The sequence below is a fragment of the Mustelus asterias genome, chromosome 6 (genome assembly GCF_964213995.1).
Source record: "Mustelus asterias chromosome 6, sMusAst1.hap1.1, whole genome shotgun sequence".
In the NCBI taxonomy this organism is placed as follows: Eukaryota; Metazoa; Chordata; class Chondrichthyes; order Carcharhiniformes; family Triakidae; genus Mustelus; species Mustelus asterias.
Genome location: NC_135806.1, coordinates 98880009 through 98895650, shown reverse-complemented (window position 1 = coordinate 98895650; position 15642 = coordinate 98880009). Strand labels below are relative to the sequence as shown.

General features: G+C 43.4%; 1 protein-coding gene across 1 annotated transcript in view; it reads left to right on the top strand.

Annotated features, from left to right (window-relative positions):
* The window catches only part of adgrv1 (adhesion G protein-coupled receptor V1), a 504809-nt gene that overhangs the window by 21110 nt on the left and 468057 nt on the right, over positions 1 to 15642 (top strand). The window contains exons 4-6 of the mRNA XM_078213879.1: positions 5153 to 5257; positions 8845 to 8958; positions 13632 to 14197. Coding sequence (XP_078070005.1) covers positions 5153 to 5257; positions 8845 to 8958; positions 13632 to 14197 — 785 coding nt within the window. The remainder of the gene's footprint in view (positions 1 to 5152; positions 5258 to 8844; positions 8959 to 13631; positions 14198 to 15642) is intronic.

The window sequence follows — 15642 nt, the reverse complement described above, 5'->3', positions numbered from 1 at the left end:
CAATGCACCCAACCAGCACGTCTTTCTGACTGTGGGAGAAAACCAGAGCACCTGGAAGAAACACATATAGACACAGGGAGAACGTGCAAACTCCACACAGACTGTGACCCAAACTGGGAATCGAACCCGGGTCCCTGGCGCTGTGAGGCAGTAGTGTGAACTACTATGCCACCGATATTAGAGTCCAGGGTGGGAAGGGGTTTTGGATAGTAGGTGGAAGGAAGGAAGAGGGGAATGATATCTTGGGGTTATTGCCCCTGATGCGCATCGGCCACCCTGAATGAGGTGCCCCTCCCTTCATTCCCACTCTTCTTCACGAAGGCTATAAAAAATGGCCTGCCATTTCCCACCTGCCTGCCTATGTCAGCCAAGTTCTGGTGTAGCTTGTATTACCTAGGTCAGACTCGCTAATAAGTCTAACTGATCTTTAATTTATATGGTGGGTGGGTTACCGATTTTGGTGCGTGCAGAGCTTACACATTATGGGATGGGTGGGAAGGTGTTGGGCGGGCCACCCATCTATTTATGTGCCACCTCTACAGAAAATATGTCGAGTGAGGGCACCTTAAATCCAGCTCTTAGAAACAAGTGCCTAATGTGTCTTTTCAGATAGTGGTGAGGACAGCGAAATGCGAGTTTGTCATAAGTGTGATTCCAGTAGCAAGGGGTAAAAGGGGAGGCACTGTATGTCCTTTGCCATTACCTTTGGAGCTCAAAGATGGATGATACTGTGGATAACAATGTCATGTGTCATGGAGATGTAGCTTGTAGTCTTTATAAGTAAGCAACAGTGCTGCTCTGTGTTCGGGAACTTAACAAAGTTAGATAAAGTAAACTGACAAGTGCATTCAGGATGGAAATAGAGTTATAGAAAAATATGCCCGATATAGACAAGACAGGATTGATTGCAGTATTATTTGGCACATTGATGAGGGATGAGATGAAGCTGGCTGGGGGTTAAAAATGAGCCTGTGACTTAGCTTTGAGCATTAAATTTAATATTGAGCATGTGTAACAGTGCTGATTCCTGTACATTTTGATGGCAGCCAGTCGGAGAAGAACATAAGAACATAAGAACATAAGAAATAGGAGCAGGAGTAGGCCATCTAGCCCCTCGAGCCTGCCCCGCCATTCAATAAGATCATGGCTGATCTGACGTGGATCAGTACCACTTACCCGCCTGATCCCCATAACCCTTAATTCCCTTACCGATCAGGAATCCATCCATCCGCGCTTTAAACATATTCAGCGAGGTAGCCTCCACCACCTCAGTGGGCAGAGAATTCCAGAGATTCACCACCCTCTGGGAGAAGAAGTTCCTCCTCAACTCTGTCTTAAACCGACCCCCCTTTATTTTGAGGCTGTGTCCTCTAGTTTTAACTTCCTTACTAAGTGGAAAGAATCTCTCCGCCTCCACCCTATCCAGCCCCCGCATTATCTTATAAGTCTCCATAAGATCCCCCCTCATCCTTCTAAACTCCAACGAGTACAAACCCAATCTCCTCAGCCTCTCCTCATAATCCAAACCCCTCATCTCCGGTATCAACCTGGTGAACCTTCTCTGCACTCCCTCCAATGCCAATATATCCTTCCTCATATAAGGGGACCAATACTGCACACAGTATTCCAGCTGCGGCCTCACCAATGCCCTGTACAGGTGCATCAAGACATCCCTGCTTTTATATTCTATCCCCCTCGCAATATAGGCCAACATCCCATTTGCCTTCTTGATCACCTGTTGTACCTGCAGACTGGGCTTTTGCGTCTCATGCACAAGGACCCCCAGGTCCCTTTGCACGGTAGCATGTTTTAATTTGTTTCCATTGAGATAGTAATCCCATTTGTTATTATTTCCTCCAAAGTGTATAACCTCGCATTTCTCAACGTTATACTCCATTTGCCATATCCTCGCCCACTCACTCAGCCTGTCCAAATCTCTCTGCAGATCTTCTCCGTCCTCCACACGATTCACTTTTCCACTTATCTTTGTGTCGTCTGCAAACTTCGTTACCCTACACTCCGTCCCCTCCTCCAGATCATCTATATAAATGGTAAATAGTTGCGGCCCGAGTACCGATCCCTGCGGCACGCCACTAGTTACCTTCCTCCAACCGGAAAAACACCCATTTATTCCGACTCTTTGCTTCCTGTCGGATAGCCAGTCCCCAATCCACTTTAACACACTACCCCCAACTCCGTGTGCCCTAATCTTCTTCAGCAGCCTTTTATGGGGCACCTTATCAAACGCCTTTTGGAAATCCAAAAACACCGCATCCACCGGTTCTCCTCCATCAACCGCCCTAGTCACATCTTCATAAAAATCCAACATGTTCGTCAAGCACGACTTTCCCCTCATGAATCCATGCTGCGTCTGATTGATCGAACCATTTCTATCTAGATGCCCTGCTATCTCCTCTTTAATAATGGATTCCAGCATTTTCCCTACTACAGACGTTAAGCTGACCGGCCTATAGTTACCCGCCTTTTGTCTCCTTCCTTTTTTAAACAGCGGCGTAACATTAGCCGTTTTCCAATCAACCGGCACTACCCCAGAATGCAACGAGTTTTGATAAATAATCACTAACGCATCCACTATTACCTCTGACATTTCTTTCAATACCCTGGGATGCATTCCATCCGGACCCGGGGACTTATCCACCTTCAGTCCCATTAGTCTACCCAGCACTGCCTCTCTGGTAACATTAATTGTATTAAGTATTTCTCCTGCTGCCAACCCTCTATCGTTAATATTTGGCAAACTATTTGTGTCCTCCACCGTGAAGACCGACACAAAAAACTTATTTAAAGACTCAGCCATATCCTCATTTCCCACTATTAACTCCCCCCTCTCGTCCTCCAAGGGTCCAACATTCACTCTAGCCACTCTATTCCTTTTTATATATTTATAAAAACTTTTACTATCATTTTTTATATTAATTGCTAGCCTAGCTTCATAGTCTATCCTTCCTTTCTTTATCGCTTTCTTAGTCTCTCTTTGTTGTTTCTTAAATTTTTCCCAATCACTTGTTTCTCCACTATTTTTGGCCACTCTGTACGCAGCTGTTTTTATTTTAATACTCTCCTTTATTTCCTTCGTTATCCACGGCTGGTTCTCCCTTTTCTTACAATCCTTGTTTTTTGCTGGAATATATTTTTGCTGAGAACTGAAAAGGATCTCCTTAAAAATCCTCCACTGTTCCTCAGCTATCCTACCTGCCAGCCTGCTCTCCCAGTCTACCTTAGCCAATTCATCCCTCATCCTATCATATTTCCCTCTGTTCAAACAGAGGACACTGGTTTGGGACCAAACTTTCTCCTCTTCCATCTGAATCAGAAATTCGACCATATTGTGGTCACTAGACCCAAGAGGGTCCTTCACAATAAGATCCTTAATTCTACCTACCTCGTTACACAATACCAGATCCAAAATAGCTCGTTCCCTCGTCGGTTCCGTAACATGCTGTTCAAGGAAACTATCCCGACAGCATTCTAAGAACTCTTCCTCCATTCCACCCTTACCAACTTGAGTCTGCCAGTCAATGTGCATGTTGAAGTCCCCCATGATTATTGTCGTTCCGTTTTTACACGCATCCCTTATCTGCTTGTTTATAGCCCTCCCTACCTCAACATTATTATTTGGGGGCCTATATACCACACCTACTAGTGTCTTTCTCCCTCTACTATTCCTCATCTCTACCCATAATGATTCCACGTTTTGTTCCTCAGAGCCTATGTCATCCCTCAGTACTACCCTGATATTATCTCTTATTAATAGCGCGACCCCACCACCTTTTCCTTCCTGTCTATTCTTCCTAAACGCCTGATACCCCTGGATATTCATCTCCCAGTCCTGGTCACCTTTCAGCCACGTTTCTGTAATGGCCAAAAAATATCGAGATGCATCAACCGAAGCATGCTTTCTGTTTTGAAATTGTGGGGTTTTTTGCATATGCCTCTACTTGCAACATTGGGTGGAATTCTCCCAAAAGATTTCTGAGTTTCATAATGGCGAGGATAATGGAGTGTTCTGTGCTAGTTTCCCAGGTGTGCTCCACACTGCAATCCTCCCCCACACAATCACTCTTTCAGAGAATTGGGAGTGGCGCCTAAACATTCCCGTGAGCACGGTTTCTGAGTGCTCGGGCGTCGTGATCTCAGAGTGCACTGAGTGATCCTCTCCCTCACCCCATGCACATCAGGACCCCCACCCCTCATCGGCTGCATCTTCCCTCACCCCTTCCCTGACATGGATTGCCGGCATCAGGGCTCTCCTGATGGGTCCACCTGCCCAACCCCTGACATGCCCCCTTCCCCATCAAGATCACCTTCAAAATCCACCCCCCCGACTGTCAGACCCCTCTCCCTGTATTGCCACTCCGTCATGTTCCCCCACTCATGCCCCAACCCCTTGGCATTGCTCCTGGCACACTGGCGGTACCCAACAGGCATCTCTGGGCTGTGTGGCGGCCTCTGCCAGGCACTGCTGGTGTACCAGTTGGGCACCAGTGTGCCAGGTGGGCCCCACCATGTGGGCACTGCCCGATGGGCACCACCTGGCCATGCCTCAACCCGCCGGGGCCTCAGTGGCCTCCAAACGCCCTGGCGGCACCTTTGCACCAGGTCTCCGTTTTTGGAGACCAGTAATGATTCTCGCCATTAATCGCGCTGTGCCCGAAGACCGATTCATTGCATACACTGGGATTTGTATGGGCTACGCATATTTAAATACTATTTTACATATGCTAATCAGACTTGTGCTTTCTCTGGGCGCAATCTGGTTTATGGCATTGGAAAGGAGCCGGAAGACTCGCAAATTGTGTGGCGTCGGGGGTGAATCGGAGTTTTAGGCACGCACATTATTCTCTGGAATCAGCACGCTCTAAGGATGCAGCGAGGTTGGAGAATCGGCCCCATTTTCTACTGATGATGAATACAGGCTGAAAATCACCCCCTCCCCCCTCATGTTTATCTAAAGGTTGAAAGGTTTTTGCAAAGCGTGTTTCCCATGGAATATAACACTATTACTGAACCACGTTTAAAATTTGATTCATTTGCCTGTGAGAGTTGGGTGTTGTCAAGGTTACAGATCTGTCTGAGCTGTTCAGGCTAAGAGGTATATTGCTGAAATTATATTTCTTTGTCTCTCCCTCAGTCTTCCATAATTATAGTGGATGAGGCAAGGGATAGAAATACATTTGTGCCGCTTACTCTAATCAGAATGAAAGGAACCTATGGGACTGTAACTGTGTACTTTGAGGTAAGTGATATCAAATTATTTTTCAGTCCCATCTTAGCTTAATAACAGAAAGCAGCATTTGGTTTATTGCCACTGACTAATTAACATAGCACAGGTCACTTGTTAACAGATAGCCACCTGACTTAAATAGAACCATAGAACCATAGAAAATTACAGCTCAGAAACAGGCCTTTTGGCCCTTCTTGTCTGTGCCGAACCATTTTATGCCTAGTCCCACTGACCTGCACTTGGACCATATCCCTCCACACCCCTCTCATCCATGAACCCGTCCAAGTTTTTCTTAAATGTTAAAAGTGACCCCGCATTTACCACTTTATCCGGCAGCTCATTCCACACTCCCACCACTCTCTGCGTGAAGAAGCCCCCCCTAATATTCCCTTTAAACTTTTCTCCTTTCACCCTTAACCCATGCCCTCTGGTTTTTTTCTCCCCTAGCCTCAGCGGAAAAAGCCTGCTTGCATTCACTCTATCTATACCCATCAAAATCTTATACACCTCTATCAAATCTCCCCTCAATCTTCTACGCTCCAGGGAATAAAGTCCCAACCTATTCAATCTCTTTCTGTAACTCAGCTTCTCAAGTCCCGGCAACATCCTTGTGAACCTTCTCTGCACTCTTTCAATCTTATTTACATCCTTCCTGTAACTAGGTGACCAAAACTGTACACAATACTCCAAATCCGGCCTCACCAATGCCTTATATAACTTTACCATAACACTCCAACTTTTATACTCGATACTCCGATTTATAAAGGCCAATGTACCAAAGGCACTCTTTACGACCCTATCCACCTGTGATGTCACTTTTAGGGAATTCTGTACCTGTATTCCCAGATCCCTCTGTTCAACTGCCCCACTCTTCAGAGTCCTACCATTTACCCTGTACGTTCTACTTTGATTTGTCCTTCCAAAGTGCAATATCTCTCACTTGTCTGCGTTAAATTCCATTTGCCATTTTTCAGCCCATTTTTCTAGTTGGTCCAAATCCCTCTGCAAGCTTTGAAAACCTTCCTCACTGTCCACTACACCTCCAATCTTTGTATCATCAGCAAACTTGCTGATCCAATTGACCACATTATCATCCAGGTCATTGATATAGATGACAAACAACAATGGACCCAACACCGATCCCTGCGGCACACCACTAGTCACAGGCCTCCACTCAGAGAAGCAATCCTCCACAACCACTCTCTGGCTTCTTCCATTGAAGAATTCTTCCAACAACGGAACAACATGAGCCACCCTCCAATCATCCGGCACCTCCCCCGTGAATACTGACATTTTAAATATGTCTGCCAGGGCCCCTGCAAGTTCAACACTAGCTTCCCTCAAGGTCCGTGGGAATACCCTGTCCGGTTCTGGGGATTTATCCACTCTGATTTGCCTCAAGACAGCGAGCACCTCCTCCCCTTTAATCTGTAAAGGTTCCATGGCCTCCCTACCAGTTTGCCCTATTTCCGTAGACTCCATGCCCGTTTCCTCAGTAAATACGGATGCAAAAAAACCATTTAGTATCTCCCCCATCTCTTTTGGTTCCATACACAGTGTACCACTCTGGTCTTCAAGAGGACCAATTTTATCCCTCACTATCCTTTTGCTCCTAACATACCTATAGAAGCTCTTTGGATTTTCCTTCACTCTGTCTGCCAAAGCAACCTCATGTCTTCTTTTAGCCCTCCTGATTTCCCTCTTAAGTAGCTTCTTGCACTTTTTATACTCCTCGAGCATCTGATGTGTTCCTTGCTGCCTGTACATTTCATACAACTCTCTCTTCCTCTTAATCAGTGTTACAATCTCCCTCGAGAACCAAGGTTCCTTATTCCTATTTACTTTGCCTTTAATCCTGACAGGAACATACAAACTCTGCACTCTCAAAATTTCTCCTTTGAAGGCCTCCCACTTTCCATTTACATCCTTACCAGAGAACAGCCTGTGCCAATCCACACTTCCCAGATCCCTTCTCATTTCATCAAATTTGGCCTTTTTCCAGTTCAGAACTTCAACCCGAGGACCAGATCTATCCTTATCCACGATCAGGTTGAAATAACAATTAGTTTCATGGTTTCAGTTTCTGGACCTGATGGATATGATTTTTAGTGGGACTACTTCCACTGAAATCCTCTTTGGACATCCTTTACAATTCTATGGCTGTTTTCTGTTAACTGCCACAATAACATCCGGTTTCTTATGCATTGTGTTTTTTGTGTGTAATTTTTCTATTTCTTTTCATTTGATCATAAAATTATACGGACCTCCAGATAGAAAAACCTTGCACTAAGACAGGACCTTTGAGAAAAGCAAGATACTGCAGATCCTGGAATCTGAAACAAAAACAGAAAATGCTCGAAAATCTCATCAGGTCTGACAGCAGCTCTGACGAAGGGTCGTCTAGACTTGAAACATTGTCAGACCTGCTGAGATTTTCCAGCATTTTCTGTTTTAGGACCTTTGATATCCTTGTTCTGCACTTTATAGCCAATGGATTATTTTTAAAATACATGTGATGTAGGCAGATATGGCAATGAATTTTCACAAAACAAGCGTTCTTGGAGGGAAGAATGGTGACCAGGACACTTGGAGAACTGCCTGGCTTTCTTCAAAGAATTTTCTGAACAGATAATGGGGCCTTAGTTAACCAAAGAAAATACAGATGGCATCTTTAAAAATGTGGTATGCTCCAGGACTGTACTAAAAATGTTAGTCTAGATCGTGTGCTCAAGCCCTAGAGTGGGTCTTGAACTCTCAAACTGCTGACTCAAAATGTCATCCAATTGGGTATAAATGTAAAAATAGCTGAATGACAGAAAGCGATGAATACTTGTTCAAACTAAGTGGGATCTCAATTATTTTTAATTTACATCAATGATTGAGAAAATCAATGCAAATTAATTGCATTTCTTTTAATACCGAACTAGGATGGCCAGTGGTACCAGTGGAGGCATTTGGGAAATTATCGAGCAAATTGGCTAAATATGTGAGTGTGTAGAACAGGCACAATTTAACACAGACAAATGTAATATAATAGACATAGGAAGGGAAAATGGGCAACACACATTATCCATGAATGGGGTAAAAATAGCAATGGGTGAATTATACACACAAAGCTTTAATGGGCTTGATGTTCACTATGTACAATCAATACAGAATAGCAATTAGTAAAGTCAATACCAGATTTAATTTCATAACCAAAACAGAAGAGTACAAGTCAAAGGAGGTCCACCTCAATAGAAAGTCCCAGTTTTTGCTCTGGGAGATGGAGGTGGTAGTGTGGGGTGGGGGTTGGGATAATTTTACTTATCAATTTACATAGAGTATTTCCTTCATGTCAAACAATTTATATTCGTAACAATGAGAATTAAAAAGAAATTCTGCCTTGCATGAAATGGTGAATATAGGAATATAAATGCTCATTTTAAATGCAGATTGTGTTAATTTGCAGATTGCAATTCCATTCCAATATGTCATTGTTTAAAACTTTAATTGTGCAATGCTCCCTGTTCTCAGCTGTGATGTCATCTACTTGAAAGATGTCACCACTTGTATACAAACTAATAATTGTCTTGTCATCATTATCTCTGTACTGGCAGATTACAGCAGGCCCAAATTCTGCAGATGAAGACATCAGTCCAGCAAGGGGAAACATCATTCTTCCTCCTGGGAGAGCAGTGGTAGTTTATAACATTTCCATTATAGATGACCAGGTAAGAAACACAGTTCTAAAGAATGCAACTGTAAATATTCTCTACTGATTGAAATGCTTTTCAGCCACACATATGAATTAGGTGCAGGAGTAGGCCCCTCGAGCCTTTTGAGGCAGAAAGTTCCAAAGACTCGCAACCGTCTGAGGGAAAAAAGTTCTCCACATCTCTCACTTCTATGGGTGACTCCTTATTTTTAAACAGATTCTTCCACAAGAGGAAACATCCTGGTGGCACGGTGGCACAGTGGCATGGCGGCACAGTGGCACAGTGTTTAGCACTGCTGCCTCTCAGCTTCAGGGTCCTGGGATCGATTCCCGGCTTGGGTCACTGCCTGTGTGGAGTTTGCACGTTCTCGCCGTGTCTGCGTGGGTTTCCTCTGGGTGCTCTGGTTCCTCCCACACCCCAAAGATGTGCAGGTTAGGTGCATTGGCCATGCTAAATTGTCCCTTAGAGTCCGGGATATGTAGATTAGAGGGATTAGCAGGGTAAATATGTGGAGTTACGGGGATAAGGACCAGGTGGGATTGTTGCCGGTGCAGACTCGATGGGCTGAATGCCTTCCTTCTGCACTGTAGGGTTTCTATGATTTCTATGATCCTTTCCACATCTATCCTGCCAAGACCTACGTTTCACTCAACGCACCTTTTACTCTTCTAAACTCCAGTGGATACAATACAAGCATAGCCCGTCCAACCTTTCCTCATAAGACAGCCCAAATTATTTGGAAGAACAAGGCCCCAAGAGTACATGATTATTACAACTGATGCCTGTTGTGAGTTTCCTCCATGTGCTCCGGTTTTCTCCCACAGTCAGAAAGAAGTGCTGGTTAGGTGCATTGGTCACGCTAAATTCTCCCTTAGTGTACCCAAACAAGCGTCGGAGTGTGACAATTAGATTTTCACAGTAACTTCATTGCAGCGTTAATATAAGCCTACTTGTGACACCAATAAATAAACTTTAAAACTTCAAACACTATAATTGTGGCAGATTCTCATTGAAAGGCCACAATCTCAGTTGAAACTAGTTTAGTCTTAATTTAGTTTAGTCTTAAAGGAAGTTGAGTCATTTGTACTCTCTTCAGAAAATTACATAATGCCTTGATAAAACATTTTAAGAAAATATCTGGACACAGATTATCTAATTTGCTTTGCTAATTGTGCTGGTGCGGAAAACGAAATAGTGTGAACAGGCCAACTTAGGGATCAAACAGTCAGAAGTGACTGCTGCCCATAAAAACTGATGACGAGATGAAATATTCACATGGCATTGTTCTTCCTTTTTTTTTAACAGGTTAGGCTATTTAAAATAAATGGGTTAATTTGTTTCATTAAGGTAGAAGACAGAAGAAATTCACTCTATTCTGTTAAGCACTTGAAACTGTTCTGAGGAACAGTAATTCTGACCTGTCTTCTTCTGGCTCATGTCAGAAAGATTTATTTGTTGTTTTGGAAATGACTCAAGTCATTTAAAATATGAAAACATTCCAAATATAGTTTGCAGGAAGAGGGAAAAGGGAGTGCATCTCGGGTAGATCAGACTGACTCCAGTTGAGTTTATAATCCCTAATTCTCTAACTGATTGATAATGTTACTCCTCACATTTCCTTGTGGATGTTGACCACTCCAATACAGAAGGTGCAAACTATCTTGCTGGTTATTATACTTGAATAAGGAAGTTTTCACTATGAGAATGCAAACATATGTGGTAAGGATTTGTTTAATGTTGTCATTGAGTTCCTGAAAAGTGCTATATTACACAAACAATGCTGAGTGAATCAGATTTTCCTATTAAATCCAATATAAAAGCTGTAATTAGGTTCTGCAGAAATATGCTCATCAGAAATAAGTTTAGGTATTTTCTCCACCTAGTGTATTTGGAACTTGTGTTAACTTTCACTGTTGGGATAATTCTGCTCTGAGTGCACATTTATTACTAAATGTTACCAAAGATAAAAGGACACTGTTGCCTAAAACACAGCTGTGATGATTAGGACAGTGCCATCTTTGGTCCTGGCTGCCGGCACCAGGTTAAAGTCCAACAGGTTTATTTGGCAGCACTAGCTTTTGGAGTCTCAGGCTCCTTCATCAGACTCCGAAAGCTTGTGCTGCCAAATAAACCTGTTGGACTTTAACCTGGTGTTGTGAGACTTCTTACTGTGCCTACCCCAGTCCAACGCCAGCATCTCCACATTACAGTGACGAACAGAGTTGATCACTCGAACTGCACATGCACGGCATTGGCAACAAACACAGCCTTGTAAAATAACAGGACACAGCCATTGAACGAGTTTGTAAAGCTTGTCAAACTGTCTTACTGCATCTGCACTAGGATTGGAAAAAAAATACTTCTATTTAGTTGAACGATGTTTAATATTATCCATCAACTCATTATGACTGTGTGATAACTACCATGAATCAGTATCCTTTTTTCTTTTCTAGATACTAAAAGAACAAAGGTTTTGGTTTTCGTTCATGTTTAATATTGTTCAATTTTATAAATTAAGCAAACATTACACCATGCACGTTTTTACTTTTAATCTTATTTCAGTTGAGTGTATGTAACCATGTTTAATTTATCTTTTGAGCAGGCTGAATTCTCCCATAAGACGTCAAAAAGACTATCAAGCAACAGTTAGCTTGTAACTGCATAGAATTGTTCAGGGCATTTACCTAGGGACAATAGACACTTCTTTTGTGAAAGTTTCCAGTCAAAAGACCAGGTCTCCTGTGGCTTATTTAACATACAAATTACAGTTACACATGTATGAACTGCATGCTGAATTTATCCAGGTCTGATTGTTATGTTAATTTTTGATTCTCCCAGGACTCAAATGTATGATAAGTGAGGAGTGAAGTGAATTACTTTAGTAGCTTTATTTCACACTGCACCTACTTTTAAAATGCAAATCTGTGCAATTGAGAATTTGTATGAATATCCTGCAGAATATTATTTCTCCATCAGTAAATGTGTGTGGATTCTAAGCTTTGGTGTGGTTTCACTATTGAGAAATAGAAGTGTTTTATCACTTCTAAACAATTAACAATTACAAACACACAACTGCTTCTGAACTGAACTGTCCACCAAAACAGGAAGGCCCCTTTTATCCTTATCCACACAAAAGAGAAATACTTCTCAGACTCCACCTCCAGCACACCCTGCTGGCAGGTTTTTATATAGCACATTTTAACAAAAGTATGAACTCTAGACATAAGCATCACAGAAATGTAAAGCTCAAAACCCCAAAATTCTATAGTCCTATCACTCTCAGTGTAATGTGACAATGTGGGATCCCAGGGGGGCAATCTTACCAAAAAAATTCTAAGTGTTGAACGAGTGTGCAAATGGGAGCGAATCGTACCCATTTTTTGGGCAAGAGAAAAGTTCAAATCTTATGCCACTTAGAAAGAAAGGAGGCAATGTGTGATTCGCGGCAGTAGGGGGTGTGGACAGAGTTTATTCTTGCTGGGAAACCGGCTGATGACTGCTAGAGGGCATCATTGCGCATGATCTCCCAATGTACAGTGTAATTTGTACACAGTTAGTGCACTGTGAATCTGACACTCCCCCACCCGATTCCCCTTCCCAGCCTATCACCAATCTATTCACCCCTGCCCGTCCAATCACCGACCCTGTTCACTCCACCCCAGATGATTGCTGCCCCCATTCACCACCCCTGGCCTAATGATGCCCCCGTTCACACCAACACCCAGGTCGATTGCCGCCCTAGCGATTCCAGGTTGCAGAGTGCACGGCTCCCCATCGCAGCCTCCCCTTTAGACTCTGCACCCTCCCCTTAGCCCCTGACCCTTGGCACTGACCAGTGCTCAGTGGGCAGTGCCAGGGTGCATGGGCTGTGTCCGGGTGCCAAGCTGGCAGTGCCAGCAAAGGGGCACTGCAATCCCCTGTTCCTGACCATCCAAGGGGTCTCAGTGGCCTCCGGTCCCACAAGTGAGGCCATCACGCCTGGTCCCCATCGCTAGGGACTATATTTGATCCTCGCCGATGAAGCCTCAGCGGTGAGGACCTACACCTGTGAGGCCATTAAGGCAAGTGAGCGAGAGTTCACTAATAACATTAAAATGAAAATTTGAATATTTAAATCAGCCTCCCTCCCTTCCCAGGCACAACGCTGATCATGTCAGCAATCTGGTGCTGGTATCATCACAAGAGCTGGGAAACCCCGTTTTTCGCCTCCCTCACGATCTTACTGGGTTGCCACGCTGATCGACTGGCATGATGAGCCAGTAAAATCGTCCCTTCCCATGTGTCCATACCCTAAACCATATAACCCATTCTGTTATGCAATGACAGGGTAATTATCATAATCAGAATGGAAGACTTGCGCCTGTAAGGGCATTTTAGAAGACAGTCGGAAGGAGGATCAGATCAATGTCCTGCACATCTGAGGGTGGAAGTAAAATTAAACTTGATAGAACTTAATTTGTTGGCTGGCTTCAGAGTTCCATCAAATACATCCCAAGTAATGGTGGGATGGGTGTGCTCCCTCTTTCCCAATACCTCGGATTTGGAGGAAATTTAAATGAGATATGGCAGCCCCAAATTGTTGACCTCCAGCGAGTCATGCTGCTACCCTCCACAAACACCAGAAATTTCTGTCATTAAATCAAAGATTAATCTGTTCCATGTGTAAGGCATTTCATTCATTCTTCCAGATCCCTGAAAATGATGAAGTCTTCACAGTGCAGCTAACGAGTGTCGAGGGAGGAGCTGAAATCAATGCTACACAAAGCAGCTTTCAACTTAAAATCAACAAAAATGACAGCCCAGTGCGATTAGCTCAAGCATTGTACATGGTGTCAGAGACAGATCATGTGATTACCATACCAGTTATACGTGGGAAGGACCAGTTTGGAAATATAATTGGTTCTGATGATGCTCTGGTTTCTATTAATTACCAGATAGTGACTGGCAACAGTTCTGCCAGTGCATTGCTACAGTCTGATTTTGTTGACCTTCAACCAAACAGAACCATTATTTTCCTGCCTTACGTTTATGAAGTAAATCTGAAAATTCAGATCATCAATGATCCTACCCCTGAAATTGCAGAGTCATTTCAGATTGTGTTACTTGAAGATACAATAAAGGGAGATGCAGTGCTGCTTACTCCCAACACAGTTCAGATTATTATTGAGCCAAATGACCACCCTTATGGAGTTCTGTCCATTAGCAGCAGCCTCCTGGCACAAAATGTTGTTATCAATGAAGACACGATGACAAGGTAGGATATAATACAATGTTTCTGCATTCCAGCTTTGTGTTTTATTATGTTTTGTAATTTTTTTGGTTTACAGAAATAATCTTGCGTGTTTTTGATGTTTCTCAATGTCAGTCTGGTCGGAGCAACTGTGACCATTGGCTTCAGTTCTTCTTCTAGTGATGCAATTCTCCACATTACAGGAGGACAGCCATTGAGATTGCTCTCAAGCATAATAATTGAAATTAATTTACTATCATTTGGGAATTGGATGCTCGTGTTCTGTATTTACTTAACTGAATCTACTGAAAAGATTCAAATAATTTATTTCATATCTCTTGTTCTCATAAATGAGCAATTTTCAATGTCAAATCATCTTAACACAAGCTCTATAAAGTAATGAGTGTGTAACGAGCTCTATGGAAATTAAGCAGACATTAAATAAAGCAGACATTAAATCTTTTAAGCAGAGGGAGTCAAAGCTTTGTTTAAAGAAGAGGCAATTTTGAAGGCAGTGAAGGAGATGTCAAAGTTAAGATGGGAGGGAGTTCTAGAAGGGCATGGTCCAGGTGACTGAATGATAAGCTATCAGTAGTGGAACTCAGGGATAGAAATGAGCTGGTGCTGAAAGAACAAAGGGTACGCTTGGTGATGCGGTGCTGGAGGAGATCATTGCGGTTATCACTGCTGCCTCACAGTGCCAGGGACCTGGGTTCGATTCCCGGCTTGGGTGACTGTCTCTGTGGAGTTTGCATGTTCTCCCCGTGTCTGCGAGGGCGTCCTCCGGGTGTTCTGGTTTCCTGCTACATTCCAAAAGATGTGTTGGTTAGGTGCATTGGCCATGGTAAATTCTCCCTCAGTGTACCCGAAGCGGCGCGGAGTGTGGCGACTAGGGAATTTTCACAGTAACTTCATTGCAGTGTTAATATATACTTGTGACAATAACAAATAACTTAAAACTGGAGCAGAGCTGTTTACCAGGCACAACAGAGCACTTTGATTGAGGTTGGAGGAGGCAATGAGCTTGTCACGGAGCAATGACTGTCTAGGACATAGAAACATACATAGGAAATAGAAGCAGGATTAGGCCATTCGGCCCTTCAAGTCTGCTCCTCCTATCCTCAAACTATGACCTCTAGTTCTGGACTCCCCACCATCGGGAACATTCTTTCTGAATTTATCCTGTTGAATCCTGTTAGAATTTTAAGTTTCTACGAGATCCCCTCTCATTCTGGAGACACTCTGGGACAGTGGAGGACAATGGAGTTTGCAGGGAGGCAGCAGTGAATGGAGTCAGGAAGCAAGACAGGGTTGAGGTAATCAATTTGGAAATGTCGGAATTATAAGGGGTAATGGCAAAGGGGCAAGGAACACAAAGAGGGTAGACAGTGAGGCAAGTATGATGGGAGTGGAAAAATAGGAAAGCTCAGATCTGGGCCACATGTTATTAACAGCAACATTCAGTTTGT